The sequence below is a fragment of the Alosa sapidissima genome, chromosome 1 (assembly GCF_018492685.1).
Source record: "Alosa sapidissima isolate fAloSap1 chromosome 1, fAloSap1.pri, whole genome shotgun sequence".
NCBI lineage: Eukaryota > Metazoa > Chordata > Actinopteri > Clupeiformes > Clupeidae > Alosa > Alosa sapidissima.
Genome location: NC_055957.1, coordinates 43,335,898 through 43,354,985, shown reverse-complemented (window position 1 = coordinate 43,354,985; position 19,088 = coordinate 43,335,898). Strand labels below are relative to the sequence as shown.

Genomic DNA, 19,088 nt, shown 5'->3' with positions numbered 1-19,088 from the left:
TTGAAGCAATGATTTACTAATTTACTGAAGAACTATTTTTTGTGGAGGATGCTTCAGGTAGTTCGCTGTCCCACCTGCCCATATGGACCGCACGCTCCTGGTGAATATGCTGAATCATCTTTTAGTTTTAATTGAAATTAACACACAGCAGCACACAAAACGCAATTCTCGCAATTCTCATCACGCGCCATACGCGGACAGAGACATGGGAGCTGAATGGGATTCCTGATGTTCCTACTTTACCTAACCTATTCAAACTGATAATAAACTACATCAGCAGTCAAGAAACAATGTGTTTACCATTGCGGTATACATTTACACATTCTTCCGACTGCAATTTTTTTTATGTTTGCAGGCATTCCTGCTACTGTTAACCACATCCACTTTCAACTTTATCATCAACATCATCCCATCTCGTCACTGATGGGTCTGCCACCATGCCACCATGAGGGAAGCGTAGACATATTGACAGAAATCAGACTAGTATCTCTGTGAAATAAAAATGCTCAAAGCTCAAAATGGGTTGCTACACAACGCAAATTGCAATGAACCATACTAGGTCTCAGATGTTGGGAAAACAAGCATTGTGGGTTGACACTAGGTAAACAAGGGCAGGATACAGAATGCAAAGACCTCGTGCCAGACACTACCTTAAATAGCACACACTCTGGTTGATACAGAAGGCTCAGACCTCTTGCCAGTATAAGCACCCCAAAAGGAAGAATGAGCCCATCCTGACCAAAATCCTCCCTGTCATTTTAGATTGATTATTTGATTGATTGGTTTATTGATTAATTGATTGATAAATCTGGATCAGATAGGGGTAAAATCTCACACATGGCATCTGTTTTACTGCCATTTTAGGGTAGTAAATGGATGACTGCATTTACTGTAAATTGAATACTTAAAGCAGGTGCCATACCAATGGTGTTCACCAACAGGGTGATTCAGCCTGAAACCAACACACTGTCAGCAAAATAAATGTTCTTTCTATAAACAGATATATTAAATAATTGCATAGGTGATATGATCACAAACACATCTCAAAATTATTGTGCAAATGCATTGTGCACACATGCTCACAGAGTATGATAAAGCATTGAGCAGATGGCTGTACAGGCTGCACTGCTTCAAAAGAGGGAGAGATGCACTTCCTCCTTATTCTGCAGATACAGTGTGGTATGCTGTCTAGTCAGGGACATAGCACAAGAACCTGGGCCGCTGCATAAGCAGTCCTGATGGGCCCCCATGTTCCTCAACCCAGGTAAAAAAAATATATTCCAGACATTTCAAGGGCCGTCTTATAATCAGTAGTGGTTTTAGCCCCTGTGTCTAGTGATGAGTAAATCACTACTGCCACCTTGTGGCAAATTAGCATGAAAGTATACCAGTGCTGCTCTCAAATGGCACAATTTAAATATTAATTTTCCTGATTTTATGCTGATGTAACCACGACTAAAGTGTGTATTCATGACTATGTCAGATATTTTGTATAAGTAATAAAGTAATGTAAAGTGCAAAATATTTGTAAATAATGTAAAATAGTTTTGCCTACATTTCCTACATCTGTGACATACTTGCACCATGTATTTGCAGAGAATTTCAACAGCAAATATCCATGAGGAAGTGCAAACACTGCTTGTACATTCCCAGGAATTTTCCCTGTGTTGTTTGATTGGGTTATACCAGATACTTTCCCCTATGTTGTTTGATTGGGTTATAACAGATACTGGTTAGTTACATTACATACATACATTACAACATTCACTTTGTGTTGTGCGTCTGTTCCACATGGCTTCCCCTGATGAGTGAGGCTGAGGATGACTCTCTATTAAAGTGAAAGCACTCAGCTGCACTGGTCATTTGAGTTCATGACCAGCCCCAGGACACTGCAGAATTTGCAGACTGGTCTGCATGGAACCGATGTCTATTTTATATTACTACACATCAAACATGGCTGATCTTGTAATGACAGAAGAGATCCCTGTTACCCTATCTTGCCATCATTCTCTTTTTTCATGTTCTTCATCTTTTCTTCTCTTTTACTTTCTGATCTTCTCTCTTTTAAAACACTAGAGAGACCTGTGCTGTGGCAGCAAAAGAGAGAGAGAAATAATCATTAGAGTGGACATAATTTTGCCTTCTTGACAGGTAGTCTTTATCTATCAGCTCAGCTTCATTTGATAGTAACCTACAACAAGGCAAAGGAACTATTCCCATTGAATGCAACATGCACATCTGCATCTTACTTCATTGGGCTTTACCCTAAGCTCACTAAGCAGTGGGTGTCATTTGGGCTCACACTATATCGTGGCAGCATTTAAGACAGCTAAAAAGATGACATCATTCTTAATACAGACATCCCGTAAACAACCTCAGCCAATGAGGTGTAGGCATATTGAATGGTCAGGCCAATCAGAGGGCTTGCTGGGCTGATCACTGGGTCCCTCTGTGTGCTGCCACTGCCTAGAGCGTCAGGCAGCTGTGTGTGTGTGTGTGTGTGGGGGGGAGGGGGGGGTCTGATGGGAACTGAATGAAGGAGGAGCCTGTGAGGCTGGAAGAGAGAGAGACAGAGAGAAAGTGTGCACACGAGAGAGAGAATCACAGGGAGATGCTGTTGCCAGGGAACAGGGAAAATGATGAATCGCCTGATGCTAACAGTTTATGTGTGAGCAAAACAGATAGACTGACAGACAGAGTGATGGACCAACAGACAAGCACAAACATATTGGCTTATGTTAGCTGAAGAAGAAAAATGATAATGTTAACCTTGTGAGAGACAAATAGTCAGAGAGAGAGGGAGAGAACCAACGAGAGAGTGAAGGAGAGAGGAGAGGGTGGGAAGCAGAGACGTACCTCAGGTGGGGATTGCATAATAGCAGCAGAGCGCAGCGTAGCGTTCAGCACACCACCCAGCCTCTGGGGGATTACTGCCTCCTCCATCACCACAGCAGCTGAGAGGATCGACACACACACACACACAAACACGACGCAACGGACACCCCCCATCCTCCCCACCCACGTCCCCTACTTTAGAGATGGAGGACTGCAGGCTGACCGGCGAGCCGTCTAGGAAACATCAGAGCGGGCAGTGTGTCGCCATGGCCACTGGCTGAGGATTGGCATCTGTGGTGGAGAGAAAGCTGAACTAGGCGTACGGACCTGAGCAGACCAGCTCCCGTCCAAACGGACCCCCCCCCCCCCCCCCCCCACCTCCAGCCGCCACCACTACCACTACCCCCTCCTCCAGCTAGCCAGCCAGCCAGCCACCACTTCCTGCCAGGGGCTGCCTGCTTTTGTCTCAGCACGGGTGGGCAGAGAGGCACCAGGGGCTCCCCCCGCTACCAGCCGCTCCGGCGACGCAGAGGGAGATACGGAGATACGGAGCCTGAAGCTGAGGTGAGTGATCTCAATGTAAACAAGCTGCTGGATGCTATGTACTGTTATGTATGGGCCAGGCAGGAGAAGATGACACCAACTCAACATTTCGAAAGAGAGAGAGAGAGAGCGAGAAAGAGAGAGATGAAGATGAAGAGAGAAGCGAGAGAACACACAGAGAGGAAAGTGGAGGCAAAAATGAATGCCTTCACCCTCTTCTCTGGTCCGAGAGTTAATCCCACTAATTGGGTGAGCTGACGTAATGTTTTTGTTTCTCTGTCAGTAAATTGAGTGAAAAGGGGGGCTGGTGCAGACGGTGGGCTGATTAAGATGGGGACGCAGTGGGAGCATACTAGCACACGTGAGGAGCCCTGCGTGCCCTCTCTGAGCAGCTCCTCATTTCACGCCACATTTGGTGCCTCTAATCAGGGTTAAATAGCACAGGCAGTTGTCCGATTCTGTTCATCACGAGATATGGATCTGTCATTTTCTAATGACCACTGGCTTCCATCTTTCTCTCTCTCTCACTTTCTCTCTCCTTTTTTTCTCTGTATCCCTGGTTACAATATAGTTTCTCCAATTGCGTCTCCTCACTATCAAGCTTACCAGTGAGCGCACACATCTTTGCTCGGTCCTGCACTTGAGGAATGTGGTTGTTGTTTTCTTGATTCCTGTCCACCTGTGAGTCACGCTGTACATAAAGGACGTCCCTTTTGTATTTCCACTATGAAATGGTGATTTTTAAGAGCAGTGTTAAATTTTATCTGATGTATACAATGTGTGTTAGTGTGTGGTATGTAGGGTTGTCAGAAATGTGTGCATGCGCCATGCATGTATTTATTATGCATGTGTATTTCTGTGTCTGTGTGTATGCATGCGTGTGTGCGTGTCTGTATGTATTTTTGTGTATGAGAGAGACAGCATGTATGTGTGTGTCTGTGTGTTTAATTGTGTACGTGCATATGTTTACATATGGGAGGGAAAGCCATCTGCATGTTGGTGAGCATGTGCGGCTGAACTGCATACTGCTGGGCTGCCTGAGTCTCAGACTCAGCTGAGCATCTGCCCTGAAGAGTGCTAACATCTGCAGAGGGAAAAGCAGCTCCACTAATCTCCTGATGCCATGCTAACATATACACATAGGAGTCATGCCTTATGGGTGGTGATGTGACTTATCTTTGCATTATCTAGGATATTCTAGAAACTTGCATAACAGAATGACCATAACAATGAAATGTATTCAAATACCTTAAACCTTAAACTACCTTAAATTATCCCTAAAAACAGTTTCATTTGTTAAACAGGCCATTCATTTTACCTTAAATGGCATTTTAGGTGTGACCCCTTAATCTACGTGTTAAGTCAGGGGTTCCCTTTATGTGTTGTGATTAAGGGGGTTATTAAGGACAATTTAAGTATCTTAATTATATTTTAAGGTGTTAATTCAGGGATACCTTAATTAAGGAGGGAAATTAAGGGGAAATCAAAAAAGTAAGGGGTAAATTCAGTAGGCTTCTCTCCTTAATCAACCTTAAACTATGCACATTTCTACTTAAAAACTACTTAATTATTGAATAAGGGGTCAATTTCCATTGCCATTTCATCAGGTGCTATTACTGTACTGCTTAAAGAATGTTGTCATGCAGTCATCTTTGTATGTGGTATTCAGTGCAACCTCAAATGTCACCAGCGCAATAAGTAGAACTGTCTCTACTGTATTTGTAAATGAATGGTGGTGTTGTTTTTGTTTGTTGCTGTTGTTGTTGTTAATGTTAGATACTATTTTTGGCAGTGACTGTTTGATGTCAGTGCAGCACAGGGCACGTTATTGTTTGCTCGTCCACCACGTGCTGGTCAGCGTGCGCCTCGGGGCTGCGCTTTTACTCAGCGTGTGTTGCTCTTCCACATGGCCACGCTCACGCATCAAGCTCATGCATCAGAACCGGCCCAGTGGCCACTGAGCAGCGGAGATTGATCCATTGTCTGACTGCAGCACAAATCAGGCCCCGGTCTCTCTGGAGCTGAGTGCTCACCGCTCTGCCCCAAATGCATTAAGCTTCGCTTCTGTGTGGAACAGGAGAATAGGACTGTAGCTGCCAGAGATACCAGAGCAAATGAGGTGGTGGTGTAACATCTGGAATGAGTTGCTGGTTGAGTTGATCTGTGCAGCACTCTGATCAACTTATGTTGTTTAAAATAGGCCTATCATCACCTTTCTAAAACAATGGCATAAGTCATTTTTCTTTCAGGTTTTTCAGAAAACACAAAAAACTTGAATTTAGTCACGAGACAGTACATACATTCCGTGGAAATGCATGGATTCCGCTTGCTTCCAGTAGCAGCAACTGGAATCCATGCATTACCACTGAATTATTTTTGGAATCTGGTCCCTTATCATACCTGTTAATTCGTACTCATCGCTCGACTTATCGTGACTAAATTCAAGATGGCGGCGAACGGTAAACTTCATGAAGGTACTGTATAAATCGTCTTGTAAATAAACTACCAGTGCTTTTTCAAATTTCTCAATGTCTCGTTTTAAATGTCAAGGCCCTTGGAAGTATGAAGTATGGAGCTACTTTAAGCCTCGTAACTGGTGTAAAACAGTATTTTATTTGCATGGCTAGGCTGATGCCCGAGGCACCCCCATCGAAAAACTGTTGGTAGCATCGGCTAACTAGCGCCAGATTTCTGAGTGCAGGGGACAAGCCAAGATGAGCTATGAGACATACGTTCACATTCGGTATCATTTTTCAACACACTTTAGGTCAATATCACACCGGAATTCTCCTTTAATGGAAAATACTTTACAAAATAAGCTAAATAAAATCACAGCAATGTGAATCAGCTCTCTCTCTCTCCCTCTCCCTCTGTCAGTGACCCCAGCCCTGACCTCCTGTGGAGGGTATGGGTACAGCAGAGGCCACCTTACGCATGGAGAACATGGAGGTCAAGGATGAGTGGCAGGACGAGGACTTCCCCCGGTAGGCCAACCAGTCAACCCACTGTGCGTGTGTGTGTGTGTGTGTGTGTGCGTCCGAGTGTGTGTGCATGAGAGGGGACATAAGGGTGGAAACTTTTACCACACTCTTATGCTCACTCTTGTGTGTTTAGGTCAAAATATGTCTACTGTGGAAATAGGCTTATTGTGCTCACCCATATTTGGTTGATACTTTGCAGATACAGTAGTATTCTTGCATGGAGGTAAAATGAGTTTAGAAGTTCTGACCCAATGTATTAATTAATTATGATTAACTTTAATTCATTAATTATTAGCTCCATATTGTTAATAATAAAACTTGTTGGAGGTGTGCACAAACTCTACACTCAGCCATTGTGTCATATAGATAAATACCAAACCACCAATAACAGACATACTATATGTTTATGACTGGTTGTAGTAGCCGAGGTAGCACGTGAGGTGCTCTCTGTTTCAGTATTACTCAGCACCTGGTAGTAAGAATGCATTTTACAACACCTCCGAGGAAGTTGTAAATCATGATAGAGAGGGCTGCCCACCTACAGAATAGACTGAGACTTTTGTCTAAAACCAGGAAAGGGTGATAAAATTGAGGAGTGGAGGAGATAAAAGGACTGTGTGGGAGGCAAAGCTAACTCTAGAACGCTCAAAGTCCTCAAAGCTTGTTTTGAAGAAAAGGAAAAAAAAATATTCAACAGCAGAGCACAGAGTTGCAATTCTTGGAATCCCTTTCAGTAGGTGAGTTCACACAGGAACAGAACAGACCCCACCACCATTAACAGCATCAATGTTAACAGGTACTTACCAAACTGTGTGTCAACCAAAATACATACAATTACCCTATCATGTCTAAATGCAGTTGTATCCTTGAGGGTTAGTATAAGAGATTATGAGCCTTTTCTCTTAATGTTTGAAGGGGTGAAGAATGATTTTGGATTGCATATGGCTGGAAAGTGCCTGTAACCTGAATTAAAAAATAGCCTGTGTGTTCAGTTGATGTTTGTTCAGTGCACTGAGGGATGCTGCCAGTCATTCAGAACTGAGGGAGGCCAAATAACACAAAACTGATTATTATAGCCAAAGGGAATCAGCAGAGAACCTCAATCCAATGTCCTCTATGCCATTTGTAATCAAACATAGGCGTAGAGCCAAGAAATGCCTGGGACTCAATATCAGGGAATGACGCCAGTGTTAGTTCTCTGTTCATACCACACAAGATGAGAGCTTGCCTCTGGTTTTCATCTCGGGCTGAGGCACATTTCAGAGGAAGACAGTGAGGAAGCAAACAAAAGAAAGAAAGAAAAAAAAAGAAAGCAAGAGAAAGAGGGAGAAGGGAGGAGGACAGGATGGGGCCGGAGGATTAGAAAATTAGCACTTTTCAGTGAGCGCTGAATTGCAGCATATCCAGGGGGAATGTGATAAGCCACTCATTAGAAGATCACTCTCCCACGTCTGGCCTGATGCTCAGCGTGTGGCCCTGCTGCCTCACACAAGCAGACAGCATGTAGGTCAAGATTAAACAGCTACACAGTTGATCATGGTTCACACACACACACACACACATACACACACGCACACACACATATGCACACGCACACGCACACACACACACACGCATACACGCACATGCACAAGCACACGCACACACACAAGCACAAACGCACACACACTCATACTCACACTCACATAAACCTGAGGTTTACACAACACACACACACTCAACACTCACCTGAGGGAGCTGAATGCTCCAACAACAGTCATTTAGGAGGAGAAAACTGTTCATAACCAAAACGATGTTCTGAAGTTCTTTACTGTAATCCTCCTCATATCCTGCTGTACAGTTGTTACCAAATCCTTTCCTCTCTTATTTCCCAGTGACAGCCTAGTTTATGTGAATGTGTCTGTGTGTGTGTGTGTGTGTGTGTGTGTGTGTGTGTAGATGTGATGTGTGTGTTTGGGAAGAGGGCTGATATTTAGAATGTCAGTGCGCTTCCTGTCCCTCTCCTCTCTCTGCACACATGCTGACAGGCTTGGCTGTGAGACGAGCCCCAGGGCGGATGCATAATTACTGTTGTCCTCCACATACAGTACTCTCGCCAAGCTATTGTTCCTTCAGAGGCAGAAAAGCAAAAACCAGATTCAAATGTTTCAAATGCTCTACTCTTTATATCTTTTACATCTGAGTAAAAATGATGCTCTCTCTCTCTCCCCTGTTTCTAATCACATGATGGTGTCTCCCTCTATGTGGGACGTTTGCTTCGTGGCTGTTGACATTGAGCTTGCTCTTTGGGACCTGGTGGCCATTCCCTGTTCCAGAATAACAGACTGGCTTGAATCTATGTTAACGGCAGGTCAATTTACTGTAAAACGTAACTCTCGCCAAAATGCAACCTAGGGTCTTTTTGTGAATGTTCCTGATTCAAACGTTTAAAAGCATAATTACGTTGAAAGCGCCACTTTTAAGATTGATCATATTGTCATTTTTGGGTCAAATGGCCTTTTGAATGGGAGTGCTAGGGACACTACTATTTTGATGCATGACACTATTTTTAATATATTAAGAAGAACACAACATGAAACTTTGAGGGATCACCAGGGTCTCTACACATACACATGAACTCGAGCATTGAGAACATTGTTTGTGTACACAGAGTTTACTAAAAATAAAGGTTTTAAACAACTCACGTGTTTTTTCCGCTCAAAAACCTTTATTTTTAGTAAACTCTGTGTACACAAACAATGTTCTCAATGCTCGAGTTCATCAACTTCAACGGTAAACAGTAAAATGTTAACCTCACAAGTTAGAGTTTCCTTGACCCCTATGCAGTGGTCACCAAGCCGCTTGTTCCTACAGTCTCTCTCCCCTCCAGCCGTGTTGTGTAAAGACGCTGTCCTTTGCTGTGGTCGCAGCGATCGTGGTCATGTCTCGTCCCTCTGTGTGCTGGTAACAGTGTTGTGTCTCTCCTCTGTATGTCCTTCCCAACAGGCCTCTGCCTGAGGATGGAGAATCATGTGGCCTGACAGACAACACAACCTGTGAGTAGACAAGCATGAGCCACCATGACTCACACTGAAAACTGTAATCAAATGCATGTCCAAATATAGACACAGACTAGGAGTGTAAACATTGGTAGTCTCTGGTTTATTTTTTTTTTCCTGGCAATCCACCAACAACAGCGAGTGTGAAATTATCCTCTGGCATTTTTTTCAATTAATGCAGATTAACAGTTTCAAAACATTTACTTTTGCAAAACAACAGGAGTAGATCATTCCAAGTATCCAGGTATAAATAGGGACATTTAAAAGGCATGTAGTGTCGTTACGTCACAAAAATCCCCAGAATTACAGAATAATGTGACTATTGGCATCATTGAAAAATGCAATAATGTAGATAAATCTTCTGTGTTTTATTCTGTGCTGGAGACCATGATAGTCATCGTGCTTTTGCAGCTCCCGCTGGCCCTCTACATGTTGGAGAGGACATGGTGTCCTCGTCTCGTAGGAAACGGCGGACTCTGATCGCCCCGGAGATGAACCTGTCTCTGGACCAGAGTGAAGGTTCTATCTTGTCTGATGACTTCCTGGAGACACCTGACGACCTGGACATCAACGTGGATGACATTGACACCCCAGATGAGACAGACTCTTTGGAGTTTATCACCAACAGCAACGAGCTGGAATGGGAAGGTTAGCTCAAGGTCAATTAGGGATCATTGGAGTTATTGCGACATATTTCAGTCTCCAGTTGGCAGGGAAGTTAGGTAACCTTTTTAAATCAATAACAATTACCACATAAACAGGATTGTATATGAAAATCAATACTACTGTACTCTTTCAGGGTGTTTTAGATTAATTAAGCTTAATTAGTATAAACTTAAAGACCCTGTGAACCAAAATCTGAGATTTGTTTTGAAACACCTTAGGTATAGGTTTGTTTCAAGACTGTAAACTGTGTGGTACTGAATTGTGGAGTTAGACCATTAAACAGGACATAATCATTTTGTAATTTGCACTAAGTAGTAGGTTAGCTCTCATGTAGCAAAAATCAAAGTCCATTCAAAGTCAGCTTACAGAACTGTGTAGGGCAAAACGTCTACATTTCAGACGTCTTCATCACTGCAAGAGTTGTGTGATGTGAAGACCAGGTGTGATTCAAAATTCCAAACCCCCATATTATTTTCTCTTTGGAAGAATCACAAGTACCTGAATCTGATCTGATCGGGAGTGGTTAATGACAACCTTCTCTGTGATGTGAACTCAAAACACATTAATTCTTGGTTTACAGGGACTTTAAGAACCTATCAAATCTGTGATATTCAATGAATAACTTTAAGATGCATGTATAAAAGCTGCCATAACAAATTCAATTTAAATAAAATTATAGCAAATTTCATGCAAGAATGCAGCCAGATTTCTTCAGTGGGGGCGGGGGGGGGCACAGGAGATGATTTATACAGGAAAGAACTCAAAATTAAGATGAAACTGACATGAGCCTTGCTAACTCCCCTCTGACAGATGACACCCCCGTGGCCTCGGCGAAGGGTCCCCCGGGCAACACCGCGGGGCAGGGCAGAGAGGAGGCCGAGGCGGCCAGCCGCCTGTGGAGGACGGTGATCATCGGGGAGCAGGAGCAGCGTATTGACATGCAGGCCATCAGGCCGTATCTGCGCGTCGTCACCCATGGAGGTCTGCATAAGGGAGGGGGAGAAGGCTGTGCTGATGCAGACACATTTTTTGTTTTTGAAGGATTAACTTTTGAAGGATTAACCTTTGATCGGTGCTTCTACACCTCATAAACAAATGTGTGTCTGTGTGTGTGTGTGTCATGTGTGTATGTGTGTGTGCATGTGTGTGTGTGTGTGTGTGTGTGTGTGTGTGTGTGTGTGTGTGCGCGCGTGCGCGTGTGTGCACGTTTGTGAGTGTGTGCCTCTTCTCCTGTCTTCTCTCACTCAGGTTACTATGGCGAAGGCCTGAATGCTATCATCGTGTTTGCAGCTTGCCAGCTCCCCGATAGCAGCTGTACGGATTATCACTACATTATGGAGAACCTCTTCCTGTAAGGGCACTCTCCCTCTCAAAACCAGCTCTATGGCTGTTTCCCAAATGGCATACTGCTCATATAATGATCTTGACAGAAAAGTTATAAGTAATATTCAGTAAGTAGTAAATCAGTATGGCATTTCAGAAACAGTCTATGGTATTCTTCACCTTCCTAAGCCACCCAGAAAGAACACATAGTAATAAATGTGCACCTCACATCTACTGCAGGTCACTCTAGATTATAGTGTCAGGTCAATAAATGCTAATATGCATATATGACATATATGATATAGTATACACACTCAGTTTGTATTGTTATTTGCATGGGTTTGATACTTTGTGTGGTGTGAACTTTAAACACAGGTACGTTATCAGCAGCCTGGAGATGTTGGTGGCAGAGGACTACATGATTATTTACCTGAACGGAGCCACTCCTCGGAGGAAGATGCCTGGCATCAACTGGCTGAAGAGGTGTTACCAGATGATTGACAGGAGGTACAATAGAGGATGACTCTGGCACTACTGTTCATGATGTAGAAACATCACTGATGTCTATGATAAATCTACTATCAGAAGAAAACATTAAGAATCTTCATATTTCAATTGAAATTGATTAAGCATAGCACAAAATCACACAATGTACAGCAATACAGACTGGCAGAAGGATAAGGTTATTTGGTGCAGTGAGTTTATGCTTGTCTTGAGTGCTGCACTCCAAGGGCCTCTGCGTTTGTTGCTTTCGTGCTGCTCTCAGGTTGCGGAAGAATCTGAAGTGTCTGATTATCGCTCACCCTTCCTGGTTCATCCGGACTGTTCTAGCCGTCTCAAGGCCTTTCATCAGGTCTGCTTACGTATTTATCCGTTTTCCTCTTTCCTTGAAGGTGAAAACCCCAAATGTTTGTGTCTGTTTGAAAATAGCCTAGATAAAGGATAGGCCTATTTATTCATGTTCTTGCAGCGACATATATGCAGTGTTTGAATTGCAGATTGTTCATCTCAGTTTCATTTAAATTAATGGATCACTTTAACCCTAGTTTTTCCAAGATAATCCTCCTGTCTGATACAGACCTAGCCAATTACTCATGTACTGTAGGCCTATAAGTAAAATAGCTTGGTATTCTCACGTTGTCTGTATCTCTCTTGTGAGTCACAGCCGACAGCTCATTTGTCATTATCATCATCACCTCTCTGCAGCGTGAAGTTCATGGAAAAGATCCGTTACGTGCAGAGCCTGGAGGAACTCGGGCAGATGGTGCCCATGGACCTCGTGCAAATCCCGGAGTGTGTGCTGCAGTGAGTATATTCAACCAGCAGGGGGCACTGAGTAGACAAACAAATGAGCACAGGGCATCTGCAAGCGATCAAGTAGTGGGTTGCAAACGCACAGCATGCCAGGTCTGTGTTCCAGATTGGCGGTGGGACTCAGTCGGGTACTTTAATCCACAATTAATCATTTTAATGACGCACGAGAGTACCTTTGAAGCATGTCTCTAGGGCTCTAAAATATTGTATTTCTATTCATCTGTCTGATATGTCCTTGATTGAAACATGCCAAAGGAGGTTTAAAGCTGTGTGTGTGTGTTTGTGTGTGTGTGTGTGTGTGTGTGTGTGTGTGTGTGTGTGTGGAGGAGTGTGTTTTCGGGTGGAGGGGGGGGGGGGGGGGGGGGTTGCCCTCCATTGACTTAAAGGGGAAATTGAGATAGAAAAGAGAGAGGTGGGTGAGGATTGTATGACACGAACACGGGGTTGAGCGTCAGGCAAGCCGTGGTCACACGATAAGGTCAGATGCTGCGACATCTGGCTTAACGTTTTTTTTTTTTTAACTGCTTTCAGGTACGACGAGGAGAGAATGAAGGTTCAGAGGGAAAGGTAAATAAAACATTAGTTCATCCTTTGGTATTAAACAAGTATGATTTTTTTAAATAGTCTGCAAGTCCATGCAAGCAACATTCAGACAAGTTTCATTCTTATCAGGCATGTCTTTACAGTAGCCAACCCCCCTAACAGAGCCGGCCTGGTCTGGGCATAAGTCCATGGCCAGATCAGGATCATTCCCCCTGGATATTATACTGTATCTGGATATATATTCTATTCTGCTGTTTGGACATGCATTGCTAATATTCAACAGTGTGGTTTTGTGATGGGCACAGGCATGCTTCCCAATCATTTACATCATTCACATGCAGTGCCATAGACTTTTTGTAAGTAATGTGAATGAATCAATTCGGAGAGGAAACACGAGCACCACATTTTATGAAATGTTATATAGTTATACAACACAGTGAAGAGCACATCTTTATTCACTCATTGGTTTGTTTGTTTCTCATTTTCTCTCAACGCTGCAGTCTAGAGCGGGAACAGCAGCAGCCAGAGGCATCTGCCACTAAAGAGAGGTGAGCATGTGGACTGTGTGTCTGTGACACACACACACACACACACACCTCATGCGTAAAGTCTATGCTGTGCATGTTTGGTGGTGGGATGAATAAAGTATCTATCTATCTATCTATCTATCTATCTATCTATCTATCTATCTATCCACATTCATGTACATATACTGTCATGGTAACTGTGACCAAGTGCTGTTTGTTTATACCCTCTATTTCCCGGCAGTCCACTGTCGATGGCAGAGGAGGCAGCGCCGTGAGATGTCAGAGAAGGTGAGTGAAGAGGCGTAGAGGTGGTGAGACTGGCAGCACCGCCCTGGTGGCGCAGTAACTGTAGATGCCCAATCGACAGTTTAACGGCCTCCCCGGAACAGTCCACCATATGAGGAATGTTCCTGCCAGAAAAAAGCCAGGGGTGGGCAACTCACCTCCCTCCTGACCTGAAACTTTTCTATGCTCTCTCTCTCTCTCTCTCTCTCTCTCTCTCTCTCTCTCTCTCTCTCTCTCTCTCTCTCTCTTCTCTTTCTTCTCTCTCTCTCTCTCTCTCTCTCTCTCTCTCTCTCTCTCTTTCTCTCTCTCTACTGTTACATAAACCCACATCTGCTGGGCTCTTTAACACAGAGTGGCTGCACCCCACAACCTCTATGCCCACCACCACCACTGATCAATGCTATTTTTATGGGACTGTGGTGCAATACAAACCTTTCAGACATACAGACAGCTCTACTCTCCTTTCCTCTGCTTGCCTCTCTCTCTCACACACACACACACACACACCAGGGATGGGGAGATTTATTTTAGAATGCCATGCACTGCAGTCACGCACTGTTCTGTCCAGAGCACTGGGTCGTGCATCACGGGGATGTCACTTAGCCCTTGTGCCCATGGGCCTTATGTAACATGTCCAATGTAGCCCTGCAGAGACCGGGTCCATTCTTTGATCTCAAATGTACGGCAAAGAGGGTTAAAATGTCAAGTATTTCTCAGGTGGTGTTCACAAGTGCTTTGGAATAATCTCTCACATTGTAGGTTTAAGTATTAGTATAGTAGTCCACTCCATTAACTATCAGTAGCATGTATCTGCTACTGAAAGTGTATCTTTAGATTATGAAATAGTTTAACATTAGTGCTTGGATTCAGTGCCTTAATATATGATGACAGAAACATTTCCACCACAGACAAAATGGATGATGGTCTGTATGTCAGACCCTTCAGTCTCATTCTTTGAAAGCTTTACCGTCAGTCCCACCCAGAAGTAAAGTTGAGCAACACTGCCTACATGTTCGACCTCATCCCTGACACACATCTCACAAATTAAACAGCAAGCCATCTTTCCACAACTGGCAGGAATGCCTTATTATTGATTGATTTGAAAATGCAATAAGTACATATACTTCAATCAAGCAAAGATAATATGAAATATTGATCCAAGACCCAAGAGTATACATTACTGAATACTCGTGGTTAGACCTTCCAGTTAACTAGTGCAATTTTCCACTTCTTTCTCTGATTACATTCAGCTAGAGTCATGGTAATAGTGGAGGTCCATGTACCAGACATACTAGCCTACAGAAATAGTTCTGTGTGTGAGAAGGCTGGGAGCTCTGGCATATACAAGCTTCTTGATTGGATCATTAATCACTATGTGGAGAGAAGGATCATCTTTCTTTGCACGTGAAGTCTGCTATTAGTTTCAGTGGAAAAAATAGGGCTCCTGTGGTGAAACACAAACTGATTCACATCATATTAATAACACATCTGAATGCTATTCCTTGGTGCTGATGTAGAGAAGCATTGCCATACTGCTTTTGTGTCAGTTTCTGTCAGTTTTGTAATTTTTGTGTTCCTTTCTTAAAATAAGGGTCCTTGAAGATGCACCTGCTTCTTAACCAGCAGTCCTGCATGAGTTCAATGGAATGGAGAAATGGACAGCACACTGAAAAGGAAACGTGACTGACTGTCAACTGTATCGTCATTCTTGTCTTCACTGCCAAAAGACCCATGTGGTCTAGTCAGCCTATACTGAACCAGCTCTTTCCTACAGACACCCTTTGGCACACATCTTGTCGAACACCGACCTACAATGAATTTTCCATTGTAAAAAAAACATTCCATTTTCCATACCGCACGGTCTTCAGGTGCAGGTCAATCTTCTGTGGAGGAAAGTACTTTTCGAAGTGTCCAACTTCTCCTCTTTTCAATGTCTTCATCTTTTCTGTGGAGGCTCAGTGAATGTTGACCGCACACACACATCAGAGCACAACGAAGGCCCACTGCCACCATGGACTGATTCGCAACCTTCCAGACCATAGAACTTGGTCTTGTTCCAAACTGCGTAGGATACTCCAGAGCTCAGCTCCTTTTTGTGCATCTGTTTTAAATCTTGCCTGATTACGTTTTCAACTGGTTTAGTCAAGTCCTTTCTATGAGGCAGCTGAGGGGGTGGGGGGGGGGGGGGGGGGGTTAAGTCTCTGTAACATAACATGTGCAGTACTATACATGTCTGTAATGTAAGCTTTGTGGTGAAAACTAACTCTGTCCATTGCCATGCTGCTGCATGTCTCTGAGATCAGTGATTTCCTGGACACTGCAGATCGCCGTGTCCAGAGCACCTCATTAGTAGAAAGTGACCAGAAGCATCAAGGGACTATTATTACAAATCAAAACAGACTCATTGTGGTAACAGGGTTGTTTCTCAATGTCTGTAATTAATGATGCAGTTCATTTAAAAGTGATCTTAACTTGTTTGGTGGTCGAATTAGTGACAGTACGTGTCCTGGCCTGGAGAGTGAATGAGGTGGTTATGTTCTGTAAAATGCGGTATTGTATGTAAGACTTTTGCCATGTGAAAATGAATTTCTTAATCTTGTACATTGACAAATGCTTCAACTACCTGAGGAGGCCTTTGAAAACGATTCAATGAAAATAAGAGACATAAAACTGAGGTTATCTGGTGTATTACCCTACTGGTGTCCCTCTGTCTGGTTCTGTGAGGATCATCCATGTTATCAGTACAAACTATTGTTTGAATGCCATTTTAAAGATAAACTGATGCTCCGGCCAGAAAATCCTCTAATTGGTATTAATGCACATTGACTTACTGACTTACTGATATAGCCTACATTTACACTCACGGACACATACACATAGACTCAAACACACACATACACACTCTCTCTCGCTCTCTTTCTACACACACACTCTCTCTTTCTCTCTCTCTCACACACACACCCTCTCTCTCTCTCTCACACACACACACACATGGTGTGGTAACTTCAGTGTTTTAAAGACTGAATCACTCACGATAATCGTAGTTATCATTTATTTCATTACGAACGTGACAGGGCATCCAAACAGCAGGTTATTACTTTTTCTATCTAGTATTTCATCAACTCAATATACCTAATGACCCTGAAGGTCAACTGAACTTCTTGTGGTGTGGAGTGGTACTGCAGGTAGTGCAACATAAATATCAGGATACCACACATGGTGTTACTCACTCTCGCTCTGTCTTCCTTTATCTAGAGTACAGTATCACAGGGTATTTGGGGTCAACAAAAAGCAATCCAAACCAAACAAGATACAAATCAGTGTTTAATACCCTCTCATAAGATATCCTAAATTACAGTTTATACACCTGAGGCTGGCATTTTGTTTGTGGTTTCTTTTCCTGTTACCAAGTTATTACTTGATACTCACGAGACCCACCCCAACACAAATACAGTACACGTGCACACACACCAATACAAACAGAAACCACTAACCTCTGCCCTCCTTTCTGTCTGCAGATGTATCTGTGTGATTTTTCTTGCCCCAAAGTAAAGGTATCAGATGATTTGGTACGCATACTGTTAATACTCCCCTTGATTTGGAAGATAAAAAGGTATTTGAAAAGTTGGTAATTATTAGATTTTCTCAATTGCTTTGACCTGCTTAAGCAATCTGAGATCCACTTGGTCTTCATGAACACTTTCTTTGCACAGCAGAAGTCATCTCGTGTGAATGTGATTTTCATTGGGTTCACAGTTATCACACCCTTTTGCAAAACAGTTAACACAGTTGTCATTCAGAGACCCCAAACTCTATTGGTTTTCCCCGTGCTAAACAAAAGGAAAACATCTTTTCACACTCAGCAATCATTCATTATCCATAAGAGATGCCATGTCTTGTTCTGTGTTGCTATTTCCAAGTAGGCTATGGATCTAAGGCACATTTAGAGAAATTATTGTATAGCCTATTTGGTAAAGAAAACAATACAAAAGGTGTTTATAGGTCTATTTTGATGAAAAATGACAAGTTGTAGTTCAATGTAATTTGTCTTGTTTAGGTGCTTACTGTACATGTACTGTAAGTCTTACATGTCAATGACAGTTACTTGGGAGGAATGAATACAATTATTTTTTATTCAGTACATTTAGTCTTTTCAGTTTTTTTCTGATACCATAAAAATGAAAAATAAATGGAACAGGCATAGCAAAAAGAAAAAAAACAATATATTTATACCAACAATATACTGTAAATATATGCTATGTCAAGGTTAACAAGATAACAAGATTTAGTTGTGATGGCCATATCCAAATTGAACACATTTAAAGACTGTGGGCCAAATCAATGTATTGCAAGCCATTTTCAGTCAATTCACAAGTCATGGAGAACTTCACACGGGCAGACGGCAAGGTTAGAAGCACAAGACTTGTTCTTCTTATCAGGTTCCAAAGTTCATCTCCTAACATCTGACCATGGCTAATTATAAATAGCAGAAGGTTAAAGACAGTGTAAATGGTGGTGGTGGTGGTGTGTATAAAGGCACATAAACCTCACTGAGTCACAGCAACAAAGCTGACCGAAAGAACTTGGAGTAGAGTCAACTCATATGCATTGTCAATAGCCTAGGGCTTTGGAGGGAAAACACGTACAAGTGTAGACACACGTACACACACACACACACACGTACACACACACACGTACACACACACGCACACACACACGCACACACATGTACATGTATCCTAGTAGACATATTTGCACAGAGAGACAGAGACAAAGATTAGATCACATTATTGTCATTTTTGTAACTAAATGCTTTATATCACTCACAGGAAGTCTAGCCATACTATTTTATATGTTCATTTTAAACTTTGTATGGTTATGGTTATGGTATTTAGCAGACACTTTTGTCCAAATAATATCATATAATAGTAAATAGTATGTCATGAAATGTTGTTATTATTGATAGAGTCTCTCTTGGGCTTTCTGCCTCCCTGCACCATATCACTTCCTTTCCTCTTCATCTAATGTATTTA

General features: G+C 42.8%; 1 protein-coding gene across 3 annotated transcripts; it reads left to right on the top strand.

The window, feature by feature from the left end:
* The first annotated feature begins 2,601 nt into the window (after positions 1–2,601).
* On the top strand, positions 2,602–16,751 carry atcayb (ATCAY kinesin light chain interacting caytaxin b). 3 transcript variants are annotated; one of them, XM_042096437.1, is made up of 13 exons: positions 2,602–3,399; positions 6,256–6,362; positions 9,345–9,394; positions 9,809–10,045; positions 10,874–11,044; positions 11,312–11,414; positions 11,762–11,893; positions 12,153–12,239; positions 12,593–12,691; positions 13,232–13,267; positions 13,744–13,791; positions 14,012–14,058; positions 15,647–16,751. In XM_042096437.1, exons 2-12 carry the CDS (start codon positions 6,286–6,288, stop codon positions 14,043–14,045), a joined length of 1,074 nt encoding a protein of 357 aa, XP_041952371.1. In that variant the 5' UTR covers positions 2,602–3,399; positions 6,256–6,285; the 3' UTR covers positions 14,046–14,058; positions 15,647–16,751. The 3 variants fall into 3 exon arrangements, with proteins under 3 accessions (XP_041952371.1, XP_041952365.1, XP_041952377.1); XM_042096431.1 differs by having other exon boundaries at positions 9,782–10,045; XM_042096443.1 differs by lacking the exon at positions 2,602–3,399 and having other exon boundaries at positions 6,276–6,362; positions 9,792–10,045.
* Positions 16,752–19,088: the final 2,337 nt, after the last annotated feature.

Excerpts from the sequence above, each read along its gene's own strand:
- atcayb (XM_042096431.1), top strand. The coding sequence starts at position 6,286 with ATGGGTACAGCAGAGGCCACCTTACGCATGGAGAACATGGAGGTCAAG. Across the intron at positions 11,045-11,311 it reads GCGCGTCGTCACCCATGGAG|GTTACTATGGCGAAGGCCTG; the intron begins GTCTGCATAAGG and ends TCTCTCACTCAG. Across the intron at positions 12,240-12,592 it reads GTCTCAAGGCCTTTCATCAG|CGTGAAGTTCATGGAAAAGA; the intron begins GTCTGCTTACGT and ends ACCTCTCTGCAG.